This window comes from Anopheles cruzii, chromosome X (assembly GCF_943734635.1).
Source record: "Anopheles cruzii chromosome X, idAnoCruzAS_RS32_06, whole genome shotgun sequence".
NCBI classification, from domain to species: Eukaryota; Metazoa; Arthropoda; class Insecta; order Diptera; family Culicidae; genus Anopheles; species Anopheles cruzii.
Window position 1 is genome coordinate 6,192,610 of NC_069143.1, and position 26,932 is coordinate 6,219,541.

Below are 26,932 nucleotides of genomic sequence, written 5' to 3' on the forward strand. Positions count from 1 at the left end.
AGCGCCTGTACAGCTCTCAATCGCACGTAGAGTAACAGGGCTAATGTGAGTTGTATCTTGAAAGAATTCCTTTTCCACTCACTCTTGCACTTTACACATTCTGAGTGGTTTTCTCTAGCGGTCTGGCGGCCTGAAGTTACGAAATCTTAGTAAAGGAATAGAGCAGCGCTATAACGGAATTGCATTCCGATGATACGCACCACTACTGATATAAACACTGCACTAATCAAAACTAGGAAAGCAGAAGAAAAGTGAACATCGATACGGGTTTTCACGCTCGATGAAGAAACCAAAGTCAACGGACGAACTCTGTCTAGTTATACGACGAATTTCCCGCGACAACGGCACTGCCAGCAATTAATGCAGCCCCAACCAAGAACGTTGAATGTATGGTGGGGGTGCGACCTTAAGCAAGGTCCTAGCTTTGATTATGCCATAACATAATTTCTTAAGTAAACTTTAACTTAAAACAACTCACACGCAAAACACTGCTGCAAAGGGCCACACACTACCTGAGGGATTTCGTCACTAACTCCTAACTGATGTCACAGTTCGCGTAAGTTGCTGCTTAACATATTCAAGCCACCCGTTAGCTCGCATAGTTGCTCAATCTGTCAGAAATTGCGATTGGGCATTTTTATTATCAGCTAGTAACTATATATAATTATTTTAATACAATTTAACCACTAGCAGATGAGAAACGATGAAGTGACAAGGTGTGTGTGAGAAGGCGAGCGACAGAAAGAGAGAAAAGAAAGAATTATCCAAAAATACGTATCGTTTGTAATCTTTGCTAGTGATGGCACGAGCGTCGTGCCACAATGGTTCTGCTCTATTTAGCCCGGTTGTAGCTGCCACTTGAAAGGACTCGACTCTTTAAAGCTACTGTGTAAAAACGCTATCTTATTCAAATATTATGATTAGAGTTGATTGACCTATTTTGCTTAACTAACTTACTACTTAACTTAACTAAGCCCTTTAATGTTTGTCATGTTTGTAGATTTTTTCAACCAAGAAGAACGAGGTTTACTTTCCGATACAGGGCCCCAACTGGGGCATAAAACGTATGAAAAATGGGCAGCTCAAATAAAGGCTTACTCGAAAACATTAGAGTTCGTCATGAATCGATAGGGCAATTGTTCGGTATCAGAAAAACGGCGATTGTAAACATTATCGAGTTGCTCGTCAGGACGTGATGTGATAAAACTTTTATAACTTGTTCTAGCAATATAAGTTCTGTCGACTATACTTTTCCATCAATTTGCTTTTTAATCTCAGAAGAACGGAATCAGTCTATTGTTATAGAGAGTGAATCGATATTAGGACTCTCGGCTAAGGTACCCAACATGGCCGAGCTGGCCGAAGTTCGGCAACCTCTAATATAAATACACTCGCTTTCTGAAACGTATCAACATACGATTGTAACATTTGAACGACCCCAAGATTAAACCAAACACAAACTAATTGTTGGATGTTGGAAACCATTTCAAGCTCATTGCAAAGCTTGGGCAAAAACTGTTTTAAGTTCAATATGGGCTTTTGGATTACAATTTACCTTGACTAGGATTAGAGAAGAGTCCACGGGAGACTACGATTAATGTATCAAGCCTGTTTCAGTCTGCTCGACATGCCCAGCCCAGCACATTCTAGGCACACGTTGCAACTAATTCACTCCAAACCCAGCTCCTACCCTGACGCTTCTTCAATTTTACACACTGTTGCTCGGCAAAGATTGCGTTCCTTTGCCAACATTAACATTACTTTCATTATACGATATAGGAGTTATGAAGAGCTACCTCGTTTTCACTCGCCGTACTCACTGTTGTATATCACTGACTATTTTTCGACTAACATTGGAACAAAACTAATATCACGATAGGCGTTCTGTTGCACCACCTTTCGCTGCCATCGCTGCGATAACGCGCTGAACGCATGCGTTGCAAATCGCCCAACATTCATGGGCAAGTCACAAAATGCCAGCGAAAATCAACCAGACGGCGCTAGTATCGTCGCAATAGTGGCAGGCTCTAGTATGATATAGTATACGGTCACAATGAGGAAATGCTATACAACCAGAATAGGTACAAACTCTATGCATAACCACAAGCCAACCGATTTGTTGAACGAAAGTCAAATGATACATCTACAGCTGTCGGCATCATAGTTTGTAGCATGTTTGTACAATCTTTTTTTCATTCATAAACTTTCGATTTCCATGATTTGTTTCTCATCCCCCAGATGTTTGTACATTTGTTTCCTTCGGGACCGATCTACAAGCATGTAAAATATGTGCTTTCTTTTGGGCGAACGAGAAGTTGGACCAACACTTAATAGTTTAGTTACTCAAGTCTTACTGGAGGATCACACGAAGCAAAAATAAAAGATTTGACATTAATCTTTAACATCAAATCGATTATGAGTGTGCGGATTCATATACGATTTGACATAAGCGGGATCGATTTGTAGTTTTTACGCCCGGATTTCGTCTGGTCCTCCAGTTAAACATTAAACCGATCGTCAACATGAAACGTAAACAACACAAAACCTATCTTCGGATATTTTGTCTTACTCATTCGAGTTAGTACCAAACCCGTTGCAGCTTCGACCCAAAGTATAGAGAAACACGATAAAAAGAAAACAATTTTTTTATTTCTAATCTTTTTTTTTCAATTTATATACGGACTGGAAAAGTTTTAAAAATGGTTGACACCGGTGGTATGGATGCACTGTTTCCATCTCAAAACCAGGAATTTCTCCTTATCGTCGAAGATTTAAACCAAACCGTCACAATACTTCGCAACTTGATGTACAATTACGATATTAAATTTATTATCTAGTGCCTTATTTGTACATCTCCAGCATGTTATCTTATCTCCTAAAACGTATTTACAATTATGTTGCTGTGATTCACTAATCGTGTGATACCAATGAATCTTCCAGACTGTTCTGATAATTGCCATCCAGATTGTTATGGTACATGCTATTACTTTCCATTAGGGGTTGAGGTGCACCGAAAATAAGGAACGAAGCTTGCCTGTGCAAGGACTTATCCGATCGCATGTTTACGCTCACGTTGTAATTATCCCACCATTCTTGAATACAAACCGCCATACGATGCCGTCGAAAGCGCTTTGCCTCGGCCATGCACATGTTAACAAACTTTGTCCGGGTCAAATGGTTTCCTTGCATTAATTCAAGATTCTTAAGCATCTCCGAATAATCTCTGCCAGGACGACGAATGTCCCTGAAGATGACGCTACGCGTTTTCAAATTCTGCTCCTCTATTTGCTCTAAATTGTGCTCTTCGTCAGAGTCGCCGTAAAGAACCGAGCTAATACTCCAGTTGTGCGATGACTGCTGTGGGCTGTAACCATTCAACCCAACGATGGACTCGGCACAACCTCCATTTTCTTGGGCAATTGGTCCGTCGCTCAGCAACAAATCCGGCGACCTTCTTTCTAGCTCGCGTGAAAGTTTTCTCTCCGGTTTCTCTTCTAGCTGCCAATCGGTGGTTGAGGTAGTATCGTCCCCATTATGACATGTTTTAATGATGTTGGATATGTTAAGCACATCATTTATGTTGCTAGTTTCCACGCTAGACAACAACGAACTCGAATGTGCTTGATGCACTTGACTGGCCAATCGCTGTGTCTGTGTTACTGCGAACGTATAGTCATGTTGCTGAGTTGACTGGGAAGCAGTATTAAGCAGTGACGGAATAGTATACTCAGAAGGTTGAGGATCATCGAGGCTTGGCACGGGTGTACGGAGCTTGTTGCTCGCTAATTCTGCTGACTCTTCGTGTTGCTGTTGATCGAGGGGTACGCTTAACTCGTGCGATGACGACGGTTCTGATTGCACTAGTTGCGCTTGTCTCTGTTCATCCTGTGAGGTCTGCTCACCTGCTTCGACGGCTCGGTTTAGGGTTTGCTCAGCTTGCATTGGTTGATCCCGTAGTTCTAGCTGTCCATGGAGAACAGCGTGGTCTGCTTGGTCAAGAGAGTGCCTCGGATGTCTATACTGATTCGCAAAAAGTGGCTGTTTCAAAGATTCCGCATCGTTCAACTTATGTTCCAGCTGCTTCGTTTGGTCACAATAAACTTCGTCGATTTTTGCTACCTGTTTTGTTGGTTTATCGGAGCTAATTATCTGTTCTTCGCGTTCCTCCATTTCGTTTGTGGGTTCCATTTCTACTTTTTCCTCCAACTCCACTCGCGCCTGATCTAACTCTTCCTGCTTTACCGACAGTTTTGAATCTTCACATTTTTCTTGTTTTTCGACTAACTGCAATGCATGTGGTGTAACTGCATCAATGAGACCTCGTTCCTTCAGTTCTACCCCCATCTGTCCCGAAATACTTTCAACCGATTCTTCCGAAATAGTTTCAACCGTCTCGCACTGCTCTACGCTATCGCGAATCAATGGGGTTTTCGATTCGCTCAGTTGCATATCATCGCCAATTGGAGAACCATCGGACTTCGCCAGCTTTTTGCCGTCCGAAGTTTGATGGTCTTGTACAAATTTTAGTGTCTCCTTTTGCTGCATACGTGGTTGTACATGCTTTTCTGCTAACTTTGCCGATATACTTTCCGCTTCAAGTTGCTCGGGCTGATGAGAAAGTTGCAAAAGCTCTATTTCCTTTACTTGTACAGTGTTCGAATGAGGCTCTTTCGACTGTTGAACCATTTGTGAATATGAGCGTCCCACTGATTCACCAGTCAAGGAACATTCTTCAGTAACTATCTGACTACTGGCAGCAAGAAGACACGACTGATTCGCTACAGTAGGTGGGACATATTTTTCTAATTTAACGCCCCCCTGGCTGAAAGATTGCTGAGCGTCTCCCGACTGAACGACTGCCGCTCCTTCCACCATTACCGTTTTTTCTAAACATTTTAGAAGGTTTTGTGATAAACATGAGTTCGTCAAGGGTGCTTGATCCGTGTCGTCGAACGTGATCACTAACAGATCTGAATCAGATTCTGAATCTGTGTCGCTGCTGAAATCGGTCGTACTGTCGTAATCAGATTTCGGGCCTTGGGGAAGACCAGTTTCGTTGAAACAAGTGGTAGGGCTATTATTCAGCGTCAATCGCTTGAACACGTAGTCTTTGCGAATGGGACCTGCTTTACGCTTTCGACTCAGTCGTGCCGCTGTGTTCGTCTCCATATTTTTCTTCACTGAAGTACTCTGGTGCTGCCCGGGTGTCCCTGACTTCAACAACGCCACATCGTTTAGATCTGCCTCGTCCACCATAACCATGTTTTTATCTTTCTTGTATGGATTGCCGAACATATGTTGGCGGACATTAGTGGGTTCCAGCTCTCGCAACGGTGTTTCCTTGTTTTTGAGATATTCCTGGTAGTTGCCCATGTCAGAGATCGGCAAACAGTGTCCTGAATCTTTTGTGTACACACTTATGCCACTTGTTGGCAAACGGAAGAAGTTCTCCCTCATCCTCGCTATCTCATCAATCAGGTCTCGCCGGGGAATGTCGTAAGGGTTGCGATAATTTTTTGTTGCGGCGGTTTGAATGATGCTGGGTATAACGATCGAATAGCTATCGTAGTTGCCTATTTCCATGTGCATCTTTGTGAAGGTATCTTTTAGCATCGGGTGCGTAACAATGTCACGTTTCAGCTGCTGGCCGGCGACTATTTTTACCGTTTCCAGCTGATGATATGCCGGTTTGGGTTGCTTGAGCTGCTTAAGCACCCGTAGGCACAAGTTCTCCTGATCCTGCTTAGCAGTATTTTTCATTTGCTTCAAATAATTTGCCACAGACGGACAGAGATAACTGTCGAGATTTTCGGGTAATATGTACTGAACTAACTGATAAGGTACGTTTGGCGTAGTAGCGAGGGCTCGCCGTAAGAACGGACAATAGTACTGGGGAATTGTTTTCACATAGTTGGTAAACTTGTACACCCAATCGTTAGGTGGATTAAGATTGAACTTATGAAAAAGATCGTTGATAAGAGGAAGCAGCATTTGATAGTTGTACGGTAAAACATAAAGGTGTACTATCGGAAGTGTACTGTTAGGCTTCAGATAACCGAACGGCATTTCGCCCTGCATTCCAGTTGACACAATCAGTGGCCACACTTTGTTCATTTCCTTTTTCGATAGAATCTGCAGTGTTAGTGGGCTTGCCTCCAGTTCGTACTTGTCGATAGGAAAATTGCGCAACACCTGCGGCTCGTCACAGCATGGCGAAATTACCTTAATTTTGGGATGTGCATCTCTAGGCGGCAAATTGGTAAGCTTTGGATCCGGCCAGTACGGTTCCGGTATTGGCCAGTAACCCACGGGAAACGTTTTTTGTGACGGGTGCTGTTTTGGCACATATATCATGCGCTTTGTAGACTGAAACTGAATATCGATTGCGTTGGTATCGCCGTTGTTCGTTATTAACTGATCGAAGTGAATTACAACGCCCGGTTGCACCTTTTGAACCAAACTTTCAATACACTGATTCAGCACGTAGTGTGATTTGATTTTGTACGATCGGCCACCGGTTACTTCGCACATTTTTTCTATCATCGAATCGTCATGCGGCACCTTACTATCTGATCGCTCATCTACGCGGTTACCGGGTATTCGAAGTACCAGCGAAAACAGCCTCTGATCCCACCGAAATGGCTCCTTCGTCAATTTCGTACCGGGCATTTGCGCATGCAACGGTAGTATGATTTCCTGGTGCACGCCATTACGAAACGCATACTTTCCTCCATCAGTTAGCACAATGATAACTGATGGCTCCAAGTAAAACGGACATCTACCCTGTCCATACGTATCAATACCGGATTGCATGCGATTTAAGTTGAGCAAATCGAAGGCATTCTTCAACGCTTCACCCATCGACGTAAGACCGTTGCTTTGCAGGTTTTTCAACTCGTTCATAAACGTGGCATGGTTTTCCTTCCATCCTGCTTTGACGTTATTAGGAGGATCCTCGAACGTCAGCAACATGTAACGATCGCCCATGCAATCCTGTGACCGTTGGCGGAATTTTAAAAACGTTTCCACCGCTCCCTTGGAAATATCTAGGTATGACTTCTGAACTCCATTGACTAACGCTTTCTGGCACATGGACGCGGAGGTATCGACCAAGAACAGAATAATAGTCATGGTTACTGGAATGAATAAGCTGCTCTAATGGTCAGTCATTCCCCGGCCAAAAGGATGACGAATGTCTGTAGCAGGTTCTAGTTGAGTAGCTGTGAATTAACAAATAAAGCAAAGATGAAATTTTTTAAATTCTTTGAACCTTTAATTACATTAACCCAAAAACTGCAACTTCTACTATTGTTCTTATTGTTACTGGTATAATCGAAGGTTATTATTGTTCTACTTATTAGTTGCCAAACGTTATTTCTAGGTTTCGCTTGGGGACTGCAGGATGATTTGTTATTTGATTTTAAAACCGCGTAAGAATTTAAATAAAATTCCTAGGTTCAGTTGTTATTAGGCGAATTATTCTAATTCTCTTATTAGTTGTTATTATGCGAACTATTCTAATCTGTTTCTGGTCCAGTGTTGCAGAAATTTGTCGTCGTTTATCCAAACACTAAACGAAATCCCTAAATTATCCAAATTGTATCAAAAATGAAGCATGCAGCAACAGGTACGACGACAACATTCGAAGACCGCAGCTATTATTGCACTGGCATGTAAAACATAAGCCGTGCGGCGCAATTGAACAAAACCTATCACCGTGCGTAAATCAACTATCCGAGTTAGTTCCAATGTGTATTCATTGTTTTGCAATGAACTTCCAAGATGAAACAATTTTCGATAGCTTTGGACTTTATTCATTCGCAATCATGAGCACCAAGGGATTCACAGTTGAAACATCTGCTATCTGCTCTGTCAATCTGTTAAAGCCTTTTATTATGTAATTAGTGAGTCATCATGATGCAAAAACTAAACTTTGTCAAACTGTTTTCAGAACGATCCAAATAGATAATTTTAGCCCCACACGAGATGGTATTAGCATCGAGTGAAAGTTTAACATCAATTTGTTCAGCAGATTCTGTTTCCATTGTGCATCACGTTTAGATAAGTTACTGAGGAAAAAGATCGCGGCCACGAAGGAGGTTGCTTCAACTGGTATCGAAAAACTTGTATCAACAAACATAGCCCATGCCTGGAACGATATCGACGCTCAAAGTTGACGTCGATGAACCCAAGATGCTTTGCCACCTGCTTTGGCTGTTAGCCACTGCCTTTCATGCAGCCTACAACTTCTATAATACTTTCATATGCGTACCGACGCACAAACTTTTAACAACTAATTGCTGCGCATCAAACAATTAAAAACCATGATTCTTACCTTCTCAGAGAGAACAAAATCTTCCAGCTCTAGGACTATCAAATATGCTAAGAACAGAAGATCGTAGACCTGGAATAATGTCAATGAATTGACAAATGCTTCCAAAAGGACAAGATACAATCCTACTGTGAAACTCCTATATAAAAACGCTGAAAACCAGCAATTGATGGGTTCGAAATGACGAAGGAAAACATGACGGAAGAAATGTCAAAATTCTGTTCTGTGATTATTGAAAGAATTATTGAAAAGAATTCGCAATGAATCTGTCCGAAAGTGGTATAATTTCTGCTGTTAATTTATTGAATAATGACACTGAAATGAAAATACCATATAGTAATAAAATACCCTAAAACGTACAGTGTGTTTTGATTCAAACTTTGATTGTGGAATTCATTAATTATATAAATAAAAAAACAATATTTTTTTTCATCATCAATAAAAAAATTTCGACGGTTGCCGATCTCAGTTAGTAACGATTCATATACAATTTGACATAAGCGGGATCGATTTGACATTTTTACGCTCCGTTTTTCGCTTCGTGTGGCCTCCAGCTCCAGTAATATAAAGTAATTTCAACCTTCAGTTGATGTTTCTCTATACACTTCACCTCTATGGGTACTGAAGACGCTACTTACATAGCACGAGATGTAAAACACGCAATCGCCGGCATTGTTACTCGTTTTGAGTCCACTCCTTCTCAATCCTTCTACAATTTTTCTGTTATTCACTGCCTTTACATGCTCAATTCAAAGACCGTACGCTGCCCACCACGTGAAACCAAACTAGGTAAATTGTAATAAAAACAGCGTTTTTTTACGCTTCGTCTGGCCCCCGCAGTATCAAATGTAATTGTCATTGTGTTGTGAAATCATTGTGGTTTCATCTGTACGCCATCGACCCGTCTTCTGCGTGGACAATCAATGTTGCCCATGTTTACTGTCTTTAGTAGAAGCAGTGAACCGTAAGGTATAAAAGGCTCTGAATTTATGTTGACTCCTTTGTTGTCTATTCGTTAGCGACGTATGAGGTTTGACGGTCAAAGTTGCTGTAATAACAACAAAGAACTCTATTCTCCCAATAACAGAAGACGGAAGAAGGTTGACGCATAAATCATAATAATAACAAAAGTTGTCAATAGAACATTTTGCCTCGCAAATTGTACACAAAAAGAGAAGAAATAATTGTTTATTGGTGCAGTGCTCATAACAGCAGTATTTAAACTCTTTCGTAAGTATGTTGCCCAAACTGCATCCATCCATCCAGTGTAGTCCATATTTGGCATCACTCGAAAGACCTGCCTGTCTGACTTGAGAAAAATTTGAATCATTTCCCCGTCGTGACGACGATGATACATTGAAAGTAAAACTGCAATGTACTGCACAATTGAATGAGAAAGTTGATTTACTGTGCTTTTTATTTATGTGATCTTTGACTTTATCGAGGTGGGGCAGGAAATAGTTGGTTTGGTCGCCATTTGTTGCTCGGTCAACCTTTGCACGAAGTTTGTCCAATCCAAGTAATCCAGAGTAAGTATCTCGCCAATAATTTCGACTGCATTTGATTCTGCAGTGCAGACGCAGTATGCTGAAATGCATTAATGAAACTTATAGAGCAACAGATGCGTGTACCTATCGATATCAGCACCGCAGTGAAAGTATTTTTTTTTTTGACTCTTCTGTCTTTCAACGTTTTAGGCAAAAGAAATTGAACCTGGCCTGCTTAAAAAAACCTTTCATGGAAACTGGCATGGAAAGTTGATGCCGTTAGTGTTTACTCAAAAGTAAAGACAAACTGATCTCTATATGGCAACAGGTTGCTCATTGATACTTAGTGGTTAAAAAAAGGTCAACATTATTTTCTATAACCATTACAACACAATGTGTGTAACGATTCAATTTTCAAAGATTTCAACGCATCGTTCGTTGTTACGTCATTACATTGCAGCACCATATTCGTTATGATTACATCATAATCAATCGTTTCGCCCGTTTACACGTTGGGATAGTGTTTTATTATGAATCAAAGTACTGTTCGTTTGCTGTACGTTTTTGCTTTTTATATTTATTTACGTGTTTATTTACTTCACAGAAATACTTTTCATATTCTAAAGCAGAAATAACGTGTCCTATTGGATTTGATATTTCAATATATTTCAATATATTTCAATGTAATATGTTTGTTTTTTCATCTGAGAAGAACGGACCAGGCCGTATTTATAATGTAAAATTGATTTTCTCAAATTTACATCCTAATATGCTTGATATCATTATACAGGACCTAAATCCTTATTAAGGGACGAACTATTGTAAAGGGTCTTGTTTGTCAATCTTCGCACCATGCCGGATACTACTAGGTAAGAATGCGTGTTCCAATCATGCCTACAGTGTATATCGTGGATTTTGTTCTGTTTTACATTGGTTTACTTTTTTGTTTCTAGATCCGGATCCAACAAACCGGAACATATCGAAGAAGAAGGAACACAAGAGGAAATACCGGAATGCCTCTCTTCATTACTTCAAGGCAATGCCTCCTTGAAAGATCAAGACGAAAGTGAAATTATTTTCAGTGTGCCCGGTGTTAGTGGCCAGCCCGCAAAGGTCGTTAATCTAATAGATTTGAAAAATCTAGCGAAAAGCTGTGAAGATATGGCTCTTGCCCACGAGATCGCCGTTAACGAAGAATTTAAGCTAATGCAAAATGAAGATTCTGGTGACAGCATTGCCCGTACCGTTCGTGACACGATGCATCGTGCCTATTGGGACGTAGTACAGGTTCAGCTCAACGCAGAACCCCCGTGCTACGACATGGCGATGGACGTTTTGAGCAACATCAAGCAAGCGTTCGGGGTCCTGTTAACAGGGAACAACGATCGGGCGTTAGAAAAAATCAATAGCTACCTTGACGAGCAATTGATCCGCCGTCATGCTGAAGAAGGAGTGCTCGACCTTGCACACGTTGCACATTTCGTAATCGATATGATGGCACGGGCATGTTGCATGGATCGTGATGCTGAGGTGGAACAGTTGAAAAATATCACGGATACTGTGCAGTTATTGCGCGGAATATTAGAGGTACTGGGCCACATGAAAGTAGATATGGCCAATTTCGTTTTAACCATGACGCGTAAAGAGTTTGCCGCTCGTTCCATAGACTATGAGAAGAAGAAATTCGCCGAGATACAGCACGTGTGTAATGATAACTTTCCCATTACAATAGAGTGGCTTAGACGTCACAAACCATCGGAAGAGGAGACCACAGGAGCTGATTCAAGCACCGAGGGAACTTCTTCAAACATCGCTGAAGCAGCACATTTCAGTGCGAAACCCAAGACGTCAATTCCAGAGCACATAATCGCCGCGTATGTCGAGCTGTTGCACCCTACATCTAATACTGATGATTTTCCAGAGCTTCTCAATCTAGATCGTCGTCGTTTCGAGCAACTTAAAGCGGAAGTAATGCGAGTGATCATTTGCGACTCAATTTTATGTTATGCCGGTACTTGTGTAGCAAAAAGTGATCAACTCCCATTATTCCGACAGAACTTGGCCCATAAGCTAATGATTCTGATTAAAGATTGTGTCGATAACCAACAGTTCGTCGAAGTGGCAGAAAACCTTTGGCTACAGGTTAAAGATAGCATGCATGCCTACCATTCGCAGAACGAATTGCCGATGCCGGATCCAACATCAATGACGTTGCTGAAGACGCACATTGAAAACACTTGTCACAAAAAGTCGCATGTCTTTGCAGTAATGCATAATCGATCAATTGAGCTGTTTAAAGGGACGCTACAAAATGATATAGAAAGCGCTCCTTTCTTTTCTAGCTTTAGAGAGTACCAAACAGAGCTCGCTGCAATTTTGAAAACTGTAAAGAGAATCACTAACCACAACTACGCCGTTTACGGCGATTATTACACAAAGCTTATTCGCGACAATATGAACTAATTACAGATACCATTGTCTGTTCAATCAAAGTAGCGTATGATGCTGTCATAATTTGCATTAACTATTCCTCACTCTTAATTCCACAATTACATTTATTTGCAACGAATATTTGATATCAAAAAGGCAATGTAAATGGTATTATGCATAAGCTGCCAATAATCTCTAGAGGTCTTGTGCCAAAAGAATATCAATAACTTTAATTACTTTGCCAATTTGTAAGTTGAAGTTTCATTTGTAAATTTCTGTCCATCCTGTCGGCGAGCTCAAATATTTTCTTCTTTACAATCTTATAATTGAATGTATTTATAACCGAATGGTTACGACATTCCAATGCCAATGGCATTGAATGGCAAGTAATCTATATAGGCATTTTAAAGAAAAGATTATAAATTACTTAAACTGCTTTACCTATTTTTCAATTAAAACTTCAATCGAAAATGTATTTATCTAAAATTATGCTTTCTGATTTGTTGAATAAAAACGTTGTTATGAACTGTTATGCTGTTTCGATTCCCGATATCGTCGTGACGGATTTTGGGGCTGGGCCAACAACCCCGCCCGTAAAAATGAACTCGTTACAATGATAACTTTCCCATTACAATAAACGTCACAAACCATCGGAAGCGAAGACCATAGGAGCTGATTCAAGCACCGAGGGAACTTCTTCAAACATCGCTGAAGCAGCACATTTCAGTGCGAAACCCAAGACGTCAATTCCAGAGCACATAATCGCCGCGTATGTCGAGCTGTTGCACCCTACATTTAATACTGATGATTTTCCAGAGCTTCTCAATCTAAATCGTCGTCGTTTCGAGCAACTTAAAGCGGAAGTAATGCGAGTGATCATTTGCGACTCAATTTTATGTTATGCCGGTACTTGTGTAGCAGCAAGTTATCAGTTCCCATTATTCCGACCGAATTAGGCCTATAACTTTGGGTAATCGAATGGTATCGAAATCCCAATGCCAATGATATTGAATTGCCATCAATCTTTGAAGGCATTTTACCGAATTACTTTAATTACTTTTCAATTGTAATTACATTCGATTTTTTTTTTTCGTAACCACAAGCTAGAAAAACATCGAAATGATTAACGGTAGCCTAGCCAATTGGAACTGTAGATAACTTTTTCTCTGTTACAGATTTCACGGTGACACGGTTTCTTCCCAATTAAAACCAAAATATAGGTTCAAAAAATGCTGTGAATTTCTTCAACCAATTAATTTGATTTTATGCTTTAGTGCATTGACTGTTTTCCTCTGCCCTGCTCTCTAATTAGCCCAACTATAGTACGTCGTATATTTCGGTTTAGCGCTTTGTTAGATTTTTAGGTTGCACATTTAAGAGAAATATATATTTAATTACAAACCATAGTTTTGGGTTCGTACAACTATGTAGTTTGATGTATACAGTAGTGTCGCATTAAATACCTTTAAACATTTACATGTTGAACACATATGCAAAAGCAGGGATCGCCAAGTCGCAACTTATGATCGATTGTGCCTTTGAAATGTGTGTCCCTTAGCATGTATGGTTGCACAATTACGGCTTAGTTTTTGTGATAAGCTAGAGCGACTGTTCAAGGTGGCCGAATAATGTAATTGTGTTTTACTGTAAGTAATTAATTTTTGCGTGATCACTATTCCACGTGAATCCGATACTTCTCTGACGGTAAGTAGTTGGATCTTTGGGCCAACATGTTTATCGACCGTCCGTCAAAGCACTCTGGCAAATTGATGCGGCACGTTCCAAGCGATCGGTTGTTACTTATCTTCAACGTAACGAAATGCCTCCTGAATTCGAGGAGTTAACAAAAGTTGTAAATATTCCGACTGCTCCTCAGGGAGCAATTTGATCAATTCAATCGAAGCTACAATCAGCTGTCTTAAGGCAGAAGTTTTGTAATACACATCTCTCTGGATGCTGTGTGCGCGTTGCTCCTCAATTTCTACCGGGATCGATGGTTTCTGATGGGCGCTTTCGGTGGCCAACGGAAGCAGTTGTTTATCGGCCGCTAACTGTTGCGACTTCTGTTGCTGTCCAGCATCGGTGATCATCTGCTGTTGTGGTTTCGGATGGTGATTCTCGTGCTTCAACAGCTGGTGCTGATACACGGACATGAACTCTTTTAGTTGCTCAGGTTGGTGCTCGCTGTACGGCTGATGTTGCATATTAAAAATGTGTGATTGGTTCGCACTTAGCTGACAATTGTCCGCCTTCGGCAGCGTTTGGACGACACATTCTTCCTCGGCATTAATTATTCGACTACTGCTGTGACCTTTGTAGCTCAATAGCTTTGAACTTTCATGCTGTGTGGTGATACCCGTTAGCTGCTGTAAGCATTTGCGGCTTTTAGCGTTTACGACATCATTACTCGCACTGTGCGGGCTCTCTTCGACACCATTACTAATGTGTTCGTTCAACCTCCCATTAGCATCGTGCTCCAGATGATGTATGAAGTGGTCGGCAATAAGCTCCCACAGGTCACGCAACGCCAGCAAATATTGCACACAGCTCTCGGTACACTTGCCCGAAGGATATTGCTCGCAGCAATTGCTGAGCACGCATTGAACATCTTTAATGTCTAGCTTCAACACACGAACATTGTTCAGATACGTGTCAACTAGTACCATGTAATGTATAATCCACGAAGAGTTCATCTGCTTGTAGAGATTAGCTGCGTACTCGATACCGGACACTTTCTGGATCAGAAACTTTAAACCGGGGCGAGTGTCAAACTCAATGGAACTGGTCAAAAACTGGCGCAATGCTCGAAGTAGTATTTCCTTACTGTGCTGTCCGAGATGCAAATAGGGGACCTTCGAAGCTTTTTCACTGACCGGCATGCGGGCACCACTGTTGGGGCTGGTCACAGTTTCGGTGTTGCTGTTGTTGTAGAAACATGTGTTAAGCTCACTCGGAACGTTCGACAGACCACTTAGTAGTACATTTGCTATCAGCTGTAGCAGCATCTGACTGGTGAGCATACCAACAATCAAATTCCGGTAGGGAATACGAATAATATAGCAGTCGACATTACTGTGGGCGGCCGGTTGTCCTGAATATCCCAGACTGTTGGCCGATGCTTGAGTCGATCGGTTGACGTCCGTTCCACATAGCAGTGGATGCAACAGAAAAGAGTACGATCGGTCCTCTTGAAGACCAGCGGCAGTTGAAATACGCAAACCGACTGACTCTCGTTGACTGTCCATTAGAAATACCTGTTGCGCCAGAGAGTGGATACGCTGGAGCTCATCAGCCGTACTGTCGCGCCGAGCTGCCACCTTTACGTTCGCGCAATCTCCGTAAAAGCTGTTCGAATTGCGGTTGAACGAAAAAATCAGTTGCTTGAGTGGTGCCATCGAAACAGTGCTCGCCCGGTGGATCGCCGACGCAATTATGACCCACTGCTCTTCGTCGAACAAATAACCGGCAGAAAAGATTATGTGTTTCATGCAAGAGACGGCGACGCGTGCGATCATTTCCTGTGATTGCGTAGAACACTCGATGAGCACCAGCAATAGTTGCTTGAGGGCCAACGTACTGGAAGCAGCCAGCTTCGGCACCGTAACGTTTCTTCCTTCGCCTTGCTCTTGCACACCAGTGGTGGTAGATTTGGTAAACTTGTTGCTGGTCGATGGCCTTTCCCCTGTTGACTGTTTCATTAGATTTCCACCATCTGACGACAACGACTCCTTGCCAATCACAATACGCTCGGCAGGTAACGAGTCACTACCATGCGACTTGGTTATAAAGTCTACCACCAAGTCAGTGGTCATACAGCAGCAATGCTTAAAATTTTTCTCAATCAGCACCCAGCTCTTTTGCGCCTTGTTCACGTAACGTAGCCAATCTTGGATCATCGGAATCAGTAGGTGATTGATGCAGTAGAAGCCAAATACCATCCCCGGGCTTTGCAGGAGCGATTTGAATATTTTGAAGATTGACTGCAGTATTGACGACTGGTGCGCGATCGGGCAGACAATCAGCGAATTCGTGAGTCCGTCGAGCAACAAAAACCATACCTTCAGCACTCCACTCGGTTTGTCTAGCTCGTCGATCTTACAGATAGACTCCTTGTCTATGTGCAGCGACCGGTAGCTGATCATGCACTGTTCGTTATTCGCGTGCAAATAGTCCTGTCCGAAAGTCAGGTTCTCCATCGAGCTCGGTATGTTCGCGTCGATGATGTGGGTATAGGTGATGCCCTTGATCTTATACGTGGAGTGCAGGTTGGGGCACTGGGGCATGTTGTACATAAAGTCAAGAATCGTTGCACAGCGCTCCAGAAACTTGAGCGAATCATGCAAGAAGTCGCCAGAGCGCATCGATACACTGACGTCATCGGTAGGTGCCTGTTCTCCCAACATAGGGCCACTGCCAGAGATTTCCAAGTAAGAAAGCAAACATAGGATACAGTCGAGACCGGCATTCGCGAACACGAGCATATTGTCCGTCTCGAGAAACACACGAAAGATATCGATCACGTTCGCCAGATGAACCGGACGGTTGCGTGCGGTCCGTAATGTACCGAAGAGTGGTCTCCAGCCTGACCGTATTTCGGTACGATGCGCTTCAACAATCTCGTACAAGCAAGCGACGATCTGATCCTGTACGTCGCTGTCGCACTTGCCGACGCTCAACAGATTTTCAAACGGTTTCAGTAGCGCTTCGTTGAAGTGAAAATGGGGCAACTCCGTTTGCTCCACTAGCAGGGCGGTAATGATATCGTGAATGTACTCTACCGCTCGCTTTGAGATACTTCGATCCTTGTGACAGGCGGCCTAAAATCAAATAGACAAAACGAACAGAACAGATAAAAAACGGAGCACTTGCCTTACTTGTTTCAAAACCCCTTGGGTGTAATAGGGCAGCTTACTTACATCCATCAGGTGCGGACCAGTGATGGCCCATACTTTCAGCACGTGTAGCAACGGTCGCGGTCCACGGAATACCTTCAGCGTAACGTCGCCGATCCGGTGAAGAAGCAGCGACAACGGTAAGGAATCGTTCTTCATTTTCCAAGGCCTGCCCAACCACCAAGATTTTTTACCCCGCTTCACAGAGTTAGAACTTTTGTACAACTGCTCCCGCGACGCCCTACACAGGTTTTTGAGGAACTGTTGGATTGCAGGCAAACTGAGGCGTTCGGCTGCTTCGGAAAATAAGATGTCAGCTTGATGTGACAGTGCACATAGCATCTTTGCCGTATCCGCTTGGGTCAGGTGCACCGTGTCGTTGGCAGTATATGCCTTAAGGATGCTGCTAACATTGATGTTCGAGTTTGCGCTCGGTGCCTGCAAAAAACTGTACACGTCGATACTACGATGGAAGAAAAACAGAAATTACTACCTGTGTACTTTAAATAGAACGTACCATATTTCCGTACCATGTTTCGTCATCATCTACCGAGTACAGGGAAAAGTTGAGCTTACTCGCTCTGCCATCACTTTTAGGCGCCGCTTCCGCCGCATCTTTAAACTGCGCTGCACCACTCGTATTGCCAACGGATTGAGCACTGTTTTGGGAGCTGAAGAGGTCATGCTCCAGTTGGGTGACGTGACGGCAAACGGAAAATACTGGCAACCAGCAGTCGGCACTATGAGAACCAAGTTCTAGAGCACCGGAGAGCACCACATCCATCGATAGCGCATGACTTGCAGGAATTTTGGGTCCCGCATTCTGACACACATTCGATGCGATCAAGTTGATAATTTTTCCCGCCAAGTGTTGCAATTTCAGCACATTACTTAGGGTAGCAGCCGTTTGTAGGCCGTCCAGGCTGAGCGCATACAGTGTCTCACCGGAGCCCTGGAGTTCCTTCTTCTTGACGCGCAGCGTTTTCTTCGACAGCTTCAAAAGACGTGCCTTATGCGAACCGCTTGCGTCTCCAAGTCCGGCCGCTAGCACCGCTACCATCGAGTCCCAACAGCATGTCAGCAACCGGCGTGCTATTTTTTTGGCCGCCTGTTGCTTGACGGTTAGCTCGTTAGGTATACGCACCACTGACTGGAGCCGTAACCAGTCGGATAGCATCTGAGTCGGCCCCACGCCTCCCGCATCGTACAGCATGTCGATCAAGGCACAGTGCTGCGATGTTGGCAGTGAGCTGAGCGGGTTAGTCGCCAAAATACACTGATAGAGTTCTCGCAGCCAAGCAGATGACTGGTAAACGAGAATACCCGAGTTTTGGACCGACATAACAAACTGCTGTTCAGACAATGGTATTGCTATTTGTTTGCTCGTATCACCCACGTAGTGGCCGCTGTTCATGAGTTGTAGCGCGAGCAGTAGTGCCGAAAAAGTAGCAAGATAGATACCATCCGCATTGAGCATTGTTGGACCGTACTCACTGTCGAGCCGTGTGACACAGTTTTGCCCACACACCTTTGAGGCAAACTCTTGCAACGCTTCGTCCACCTCGATCGACGATTTAAGTTTCATCAAGCTCGGCACGAGCACGTTCGTCAAGATCACAGCAAACTCGCGAGCATGATGCCTATCGTAGTCGCCGTCCGACCGGGAACCGAACGACTCTTCAACATGTGACCACAACCAGTTGCCTTGGCTCGTTCTCGACGAAACATCATCGCCAGAAGAGGGTGTTTCATCTTCCGGGCCCTCTGTGTCGCCCGAACCGATAGATCCTACATCCGGGTCCAAGGTCTGCTCGACGTCTGCATCGGAATCGGAGGAAGACTCGATTTGTCGCAGCTCAGCAACAGCATCGCGATAAAGAGGAGGTAACCGGGCCATTGACTGATATGTAAGCGGTCCACTATAGTCCGCATCGGCTAGCTGCGAGTAACGAAGGTTGACTGCTTCTGCGATGCGATCATCGATCAGCGATTCGTCAAAGTTTCCAGACGATAGCATCTTGAGACTTTCGAGCAATGCAACAATGCATTCAACACTCGAACTAAGAGCACCATACACGGACGTACTCCCATTGTGCCATGAGACGGCACACTCCTCCATAGCATCGATTACCCTGTTAATGAAAAATCAAACTTCCATTTGTTAAACTGAAGCACGGCGTTAAATTTACTTTTATATTGATCGAACAACTTACAATCGAAACAGTGCCATGTCATCGCTACTGCTTTGCGTTTTGTCGGGATACAGAATGATGGCAAGGTCGATTAAGCGTTCGGGCGATTTGAATATTTCCCGCGCGTAGCGTAACGGCTCAACACGATTGCTTGGAACGGGCAGTAGAAGCATCCGGTGGAACAAAGCCTCGAGCATTGGTCGAAGACTTCCTTGGGCACCTGCGTAATTCACATCGTTACATTAAAATTTTGATATAAAAACGCATTTTAAAAACAAAACATTTGCATCGTCGTATCACAACCACTCCAATCTGATAAGCGTTCCGAAAACAAGTGAGTTTAAAGCACCTGCTATTCGTAGCAATTGGATGCTGGTCAGATATATGCACCGTGCCTGTAGCCCGTCGAGTCCAGGGCGCGTGAAGAATCCTCGATTTTCACTCTCGATCAAATTTATTGCATCGCTATTGGAAATAAGAAAACGGAAATTTTGTCAAAATATTGCCTAACTGTTCGGAAAAGTTTTGGACCTTGTTTTTTCACAATACTCACCGGTATGTAAACTTTTTACTTTTATTAACCCTTCCCGGCGAACCCATCGTGGCGGCAAGCGTAGGGCAGAATTTTTGCCAAAGAAATGCAGTGAAATGGGGATTCGCGTGAACGTCCGACGGTAGTGATACTACCAATGTCAGTATACACTCCATTAAATATAGAGAGCTGCTTCCTGTCTCTATGGCCTTAGGATTGCCTGTAGAAGGCTCTACTAGCCGGCTGCACAACCACTGCATTACAGGAATTACCTCGTTGTAAACTGCTGCAGCCATGCTCATGCTAATGATACCGGTCGGATCAAGTCGTATGATTTCTTCTGCCTCGTCTTTCAGAAATGCACAGAATGTTCGCAAGCATTGACTTCCGGCCGCCAACGAGGCAGCTTTTACCGCCCGAGAACCATTTTCCCAGCATTCGCCGCACTTTGACAGGACTTCTATTAGCAGACGACCGTTCAGTGTGCACGTTGGTGAGCAAGCCATAGCTAGAATAAGTCGTAATACATTGACAACAGTGTCTTCGTTCGCAGTGGTCGATAGACAAGAGGTGGACCTCAATAGTTGTGCCGGTAGCCACAATGAATCATCTTCTGGCTCAAGTCCAGCAAAGAAACGTTCATCACGAATGATACGCTACAATTTACGAGAGAATAAAATCATTACTTGAAGGATAGTTTTACCCCTCCTCACTTACATGTAGACCATTTAAGCCATATGTGACAAATTTTGGACGTTTCGTTTCCAGTGCCATCTGCAGCGCCGTAAAGCAAACTGACCGTAGTTCATAGGAATGATCCCGATTGAGGCCTTGCTGTCTTGATAATTTTTCTGTAAACATTCAAACATTAATGTATTCACCCATCTGTGGCTCGTCCGTGGATTATTAGTCCACACAGCTTCGATTAATCGGTTCCTATGCAAAAAACGTCACTGTGAAACAACTCCTATTCCAACTACTGAAATAGGCGTTAATGCTACTATATTCATACAGGTGACGTTACAAAAGAATTAAGATTAAGTGTTGCAAACAATGAAACGAAAAAGTGCGTCGATGTTATACAGAAATGTTTTCTTTTCCTCTTTTACCTTGTGCAATTTGAGCGGCCTGTTTTAAATTTTGAAGCTTGCTTCCAGTGGCTTCCTTCACTATCGTCATAAGTAGCTCCTCCATGATGCTTAAACTGCAACGAAAGGTGAAACTGTTCACTGAAAAACATTTAGTTAAATATAATGATCCTTGAATCCATTGGTAGAGGCTTTCCCTTATTGGAGAGTACATGATGTAAATCTGCAATGCGCATTGCTAAACATACTGTTACATACATACTATGAGTCATAACGCCATATTAATGAGCCACAATGAACCACATTTGCCGTTACTCAAACTATTCATGTACGTCGTGCAACTAGAAAAAAACTAGTAAAAGTTACTCGAAAGAATTACTCTAGTGATATATGAACGTTTCTTCGCACAACGGATTCAAACGAAGGAGCCCCTAGCACATACATTAATAACCACCTCTGGAACCTCCTTAACTGAATGCACTTTAATTACTATTTACTACCAAATTTACTTCGTAGTTGTTTTTAGGAAAAATAGTTAAATTAAACACTTTTGATCTAAAAATCCAACCTAGTAACACTTATAGCACATGTAAGATTACTCTCAAAGCTTTCATGTTGATAATAAAAACTAGAAGTTGATGATACTTTTGAGCAATCCCCACCAACAACACTCCGCAGCAGCTTCTTATAATAAGAAAGCATTATCTAATAATGAGAAATTTCAGAAATATCCTAGAATCTTTTCAAACAGTCGCGTGCAGTAAGAATTCAATTACCTCAGTCTCAGTTGTTAACTTTATCCTTTCATAATACATCCAATAGCATATGTCGAAATATTACTCTTCGATGCAGAAGTACCAAGAGATACACTTTGCAAGAAACTTACAACCAATTACCGGCGTGATATCTTTTGAATAACGATAGCTCTAATATACTATAGAAAATACTTCGTTCCTACTTGATACTTCAATGTGTTTTTCATTTTCTTAGTGCTTCACGCAGTGCACCACGGATGATACGTAAAACTAAACCATTTTTGCATACAGCATACACAAAGCACTGAATGTAAACGTACAGTTTTCAGTAAATAATAAGGCGCATGTCCCGTAAGCACGGGCATAAAATCGATACAAGTACTGTCACCTAGAAATCGGTGTTCAAAGTATTTAGGTTTTGCCATGTTTACTGTTTAAGAAATCAAATCCAAATAAATAAATAACAAAACAATATATTTCTGTTACTACATTACAAACCTTACATTACATTACATTATTAAAAAAAATCACATTTCTCCTGCTCATATTCACATGTTGCGTTTCTTTCTGTGGTGCCACACGGCACATAACTGTTACGCGTAACACGTAACTTGGTGTCAAATCTGTTTCGCGCTGTGTGGCAGGTCTGAAATATAACAGCAACAGAAACAACTAGTAAGAGAAATGTCAAACTTGTTTACATTCGTGTTTTTGGCCCGAGAAAATAGAAATCGGAGAGGTAAGTTGATTTCTGAATAATCTTTTCGCTTTTTTCAGATATTGTTGCTGTACCAGCAAGATGAGATTGAACAAAGTGACAAAAGGCCAATCGTCCGGCACCAGGACCGCACATCCAGGATCATTGCTAGGCAAACAGAGCTGATGAAAGAGATGACCATTACGGCGAACAGGATTATGAAGGCGATAGATGTAGAGTTTACGAAAAAGCCACACTAATTCACGTTATTTCCCGAACATCCGGATTCATATAATACTGGGAGTGATCACGAAGAAATAAATGGTTGGTGCCATGCTTGGAATTATGCTGGTTTATTCTCTGCTAAGATTGTTTTGTACAGGAATCTGTAAGCTTGTGTTTCCAGCTATGCCTCGGGGAAATCCCGGACGGCGTCTGGCGTGCAGCTTGTTACTCGTCGCGAAGGGATGGGCGACGCCGAGTCCGTCGGTGAATGGTTTGTAGGTAAAAACCGCAGGTAGGAGCGAGAGATGGTTCCATGGATAACATACGCGTCATTATTCATGCTGAAGTCGAAAGAAGCACTTGCTGTTGGTTTCAGTTTAGAGTTTCAGTTACTACGATTGTGGAACTTCATTCTCTTCGTCTCGCTACGTTAAAGGTTGGTGCTGTTGTTCTATAGTTAGGTAGTTCGGCAACAGTGTTTTAAAGTGAATTTGATTTAAAAATTTTTGTTAGTAGAAATGGCACTGATTGTTAACGATCCGGAGTGGATTCATAATTTACGGATCATCATCAACAATGTGCAAAGGCGTCGAGATGAGCGGAGACGCGGTCGACGAACATGGTGGGTGCGACCAATCTTCTTTCATCGGAAGGAAGACGGCAACGTTCTGCTCCACCGCATACAACAAGAGCAGATCAACGACACAATAACCATCTTTTTTGCTCAGGTTTGCTATCCATTTTATTGCTGAAATGGAGATAAACTTATAATTAAAATTCAAAATAACATCACAAATAAGAATCTTTGCTTGTTAACAAACCTCTGTTTTCGTCTGTTTGTAAACAAACCTCTGTTTTCGTCTGTTGACGTCGTGTTATGCGCCTCGTTATAGGGTCTGCTGACCCACAACGCTTTTGACACCTACTGATCGCTTTACTGTCAAAATTGTCGCGGTAGGAGGCTGTTATATCCGTTGTTTCGCACGCCGGATAACCTGATGAGCGAGATGCTGCGGAGCCCGGAGTGCTGGCAGCGCTTTGCCCGGGCCTGCCGAGCCGTAACGCAGCAGCTTCAAGAGGCGTGGCGAGAAGAGCAACGCTTGGAGGCTGAGGCTGCAGCTGCTGCTGCTGCTGCAGCTGCTGACGTAGCTGCCGCTGCAGCTGCTAGGCGGACACTTCGCTAACCGTTTGCTGTTAACAATGTTGTTTGTTTACCACCGGTACCGTTTGTTCCTATCAACCGGCTGTGAAGAGCAAGAGCGGATCGCGACGGACTGACAGCTCCTCCTAGCGGAGCTGAGAATGTTTATACGCTTATATCCGCGGCTTGTGTATGTGCGTAATGTAATGTAGCATAAGTATAGTCCCTATATGTAAATATGTGCTATGTAAATACTAAATAAAGGGCGATGATGCATCGCGCTCCTGCCGGATGGTTCCCGCATCGGGAAAATATAAAAAAAAAAAATATCCGTTGTTTTGTGCCGTGTGGCACGGCAGTTATGTTTACGTTGCATTTTCTTTTTGTAGTCCTAAATATTTCGCAAAAAAAATGTTAATTATAAGGCCTACAGAATGAAAAAAATGTTCAGTGTAAAGTTTCGCATCACACAATAACATCTACAAATTTTAAAGATGTTAAAAATCTTCCGGTGCAAAATCTTTCTAGTGATAGTCGCATTAACAATCTGTGCTATAATGCTACATGCGCCATAAAAATGTATTGTATGTGTATGTGCAACATAAGAAATCGTCGTGCACAAACTGTGTTTTCGATCATGGGGAAAGGTCCTGTGTACGAGGTGGATTGTTTCTCGGCCTAATCGATTCGGCGTTGAAGAGATAAAAGTAGCTTTATGTTCAATCTCAACAACTCTGTATTTGAGGAGAAGTATCAAGTCTAGAAACAATTAAAATGTCCTTACAGACATTGTCACGTACTACACTAGTATTGTTTACAATGTCGAGTGGTGTATAGATATTATGTTCGTGATAGATTTTAATTTGCGAAAAGATCGTACAGCAATGTAATTCACAAACCATTATTTAATTCTTTGAGCGTTTGGCTTCGTTTAGACTCTCATTCGCATGTAAACAATAACGAAACATTGACTGAATCTTGACCTCATACGATTGTGAAAGATACTTCTAAGAAACGCAAATTCGCAATGGCCCGTAAACCAGAAACACAGCTCTTGAATGCCCCAGAAGATGTCATTTCTGCCGTGAAGTTTTCACCAAAAACGAATAAGTTTTTACTTGTATCGTCTTGGGATACTCGTGTGCGGTTGTACGACGTGGTTACCAACACGGTGCGGCTTCAGTTCAGCAATTCATCTCCAGTGTTGGATTGTGCCTTTTTGGTAAACCATGATATGGCTACTACAGCATATTAGTGCAAATACAGTCTTGTCTTATTTTCTCCTTCCAGGACTCGTCTAAAACAGCTACCGGTGGTTTGGACAATTTGGTCAAACTGTATGATCTGACCGCGCAAGCGGAGAGCATGCTTGGCAGTCATGGGGCTGGCGTAAAGTGCGTTGAATACACCTCACTGTTGAACGGAATACTCACCGGGAGCTGGGATCGAACGGTGAAGCTTTGGGACGCACGGGAGAAGGAATGTGCTGGCACGTATGAACAAAGCAATGGCAAAGTGTACTCCATGAGTTGCGCCGAGGAAAAACTAGTCGTAGCCACGTCGGAGCGGAAAGTTCTAATCTGGGATCTGCGAAACATGAAAACCTATGTCGAACGCCGTGAGTCGTCGCTTAAGTATCAAACGCGCGCCGTGCGCTGCTTTCCGAATGTGGAAGGATATGTGATGAGTTCTATCGAAGGACGGGTCGCAGTGGAGTACTTCGATCCGAGCCCCGAAGTGCAAAAGAAGAAGTTTGCATTCAAATGCCACCGGGCGAAGGGAAATGACATAGAGCTGATTTATCCCGTAAATGCGATCAGCTTTCACAGCGTATACAATACATTCGCCACTGGCGGCTCGGACGGATACGTTAATATATGGGATGGGTTCAATAAGAAGCGACTGTGCCAGTTCCATTTGTACGATAGCTCTATCTCCAGTCTATGCTTCAGTGATGATGGTAGCACATTGGCGATCGCTTGTTCGTACATGGAAGAAGCCGAAAAGCCCCCAGAACCCTATCCAGAGCCTACTCTGTATGTGCGTTACGTTAACGAACAAGAGACTCGACCGAAGTAGGTAGATACAGGGCGTATGCCAATGTATGGCATACATTTTACAAGTATGTAGTCCATCTACAGAGTTACTAATTAATAAATTTTTGTATTTTTTTCTTATCTATTTGATCTTCCAATCTTCCTGATCATCCGTTTTTCATTCCTTTTGCTTAGAACAATATTATACATAGTCACAGGTACCTGCAAAATTGTGCAGGTTGTTTTTGTTTTCTTTCAATCCCAATAACTGCGGTAAAAAGGAATACCGGCGGCAGTCAAGTGCCAGCGCAACAATGAATATTAGAGGTGGTTGACTACGTTGCAAGCCTTTGGTTGAATTGACAACAAACCTCCATTTAACGCAATAGAACATCGGAGGTTAAGTTTTAATTCTTTAGAGGGCAATTACAAATGATGCTTGTAGAATTTGGAAATAGCTCAACGTTAATAAACCCATATCTTGTGCGAGGCCGTAGAGAAAAGCATGTTAAAAGTTAGTACAACCAATAGCCTTTCAATAGGATCTCACCCATTTATAGCGCGCTACGATGAAACCAAACTCCAAACATCCGACAGGCTTAAAGCCTGCAGTTGAGCTATGCTCTTCGTCATTCTTTCCGATCTCAGCTGGTTCTCCCGTTCTGCCCTTTTGCTTCAGGGTTCCGGCTATGACTGCTTCACAAAATGGGCAAGTTTTCGTTTTACAAATTCAATTTACAGACTACCGCAATTCATCGAATCGTGCCAGATTGAAGCGCAGGGATTTGGGGCTGGAGTGTGTACGTTCAACTTACTCCACCTTTGTCGTTGGGATGGTGTCGCTCAGCATTCGGGGAAGGTTTCCCTAAATCGTATTTCAATGCTTACCGGTAGAAGAATGAACCCACGTATCTCTCGCAGTTGAGACGCATGAAAAGGGGTACTAACCCAGAATTCAATACTCCAGTGATTGCACACCGTACCACTCCAAGGGAGGTACCTTCTGTTCCGCACGCAGCCATCGAGCAGGTGTCAGACTCAGCTGTCTGGTGTGCAAAAGTAAATCGACGTTCCGTTCGGTGTTTCCGCTCCTCAAGACGCATAAATTTGCATGGGAAATGAACT

General features: G+C 42.8%; 4 protein-coding genes across 5 annotated transcripts; 2 read left to right on the forward strand and 2 right to left on the reverse strand.

Moving 5' to 3' along the window:
- Window positions 1-2,683: 2,683 nt before the first annotated feature.
- LOC128274638 (integrator complex subunit 6-like) lies at window positions 2,684-8,425 on the reverse strand. The gene is made up of 2 exons (XM_053012899.1): window positions 8,336-8,425; window positions 2,684-7,220 (listed from the first exon to the last, which is right to left on the reverse strand). The coding sequence occupies exon 2, from the start codon at window positions 7,129-7,131 to the stop codon at window positions 2,911-2,913; it is 4,221 nt and encodes a 1,406-aa protein (XP_052868859.1). The 5' UTR covers window positions 7,132-7,220; window positions 8,336-8,425; the 3' UTR covers window positions 2,684-2,910.
- Window positions 8,426-9,375: 950 nt separating this feature from the next.
- LOC128267450 (T-complex protein 11 X-linked protein 1) lies at window positions 9,376-12,757 on the forward strand. Of its 2 annotated transcripts, none has more exons than XM_053004285.1 (3): window positions 9,376-9,562; window positions 10,610-10,688; window positions 10,773-12,757. In XM_053004285.1, the coding sequence occupies exons 2-3, from the start codon at window positions 10,672-10,674 to the stop codon at window positions 12,280-12,282; spliced, it is 1,527 nt and encodes a 508-aa protein (XP_052860245.1). In that variant the 5' UTR covers window positions 9,376-9,562; window positions 10,610-10,671; the 3' UTR covers window positions 12,283-12,757. The 2 variants fall into 2 exon arrangements, with proteins under 2 accessions (XP_052860245.1, XP_052860252.1); XM_053004292.1 differs by lacking the exon at window positions 9,376-9,562 and adding an exon at window positions 9,786-9,861.
- Window positions 12,758-13,621: 864 nt separating this feature from the next.
- On the reverse strand, window positions 13,622-21,059 carry LOC128267275 (brefeldin A-inhibited guanine nucleotide-exchange protein 3). The gene is given in 10 exon segments (XM_053004085.1): window positions 13,622-15,340; window positions 15,398-15,912; window positions 15,973-17,066; window positions 17,166-17,604; window positions 17,672-19,273; window positions 19,355-19,553; window positions 19,683-19,798; window positions 19,887-20,521; window positions 20,583-20,716; window positions 20,975-21,059. Coding segments are annotated over 10 exon segments (6,114 nt in total). The 3' UTR covers window positions 13,622-14,045.
- A 3,739-nt stretch (window positions 21,060-24,798) lies between these two features.
- On the forward strand, window positions 24,799-25,854 carry LOC128268359 (mitotic checkpoint protein BUB3-like). The gene is made up of 2 exons (XM_053005421.1): window positions 24,799-24,993; window positions 25,062-25,854. Exons 1-2 carry the CDS (start codon window positions 24,799-24,801, stop codon window positions 25,848-25,850), a joined length of 984 nt encoding a protein of 327 aa, XP_052861381.1. The 3' UTR covers window positions 25,851-25,854.
- Window positions 25,855-26,932: the final 1,078 nt, after the last annotated feature.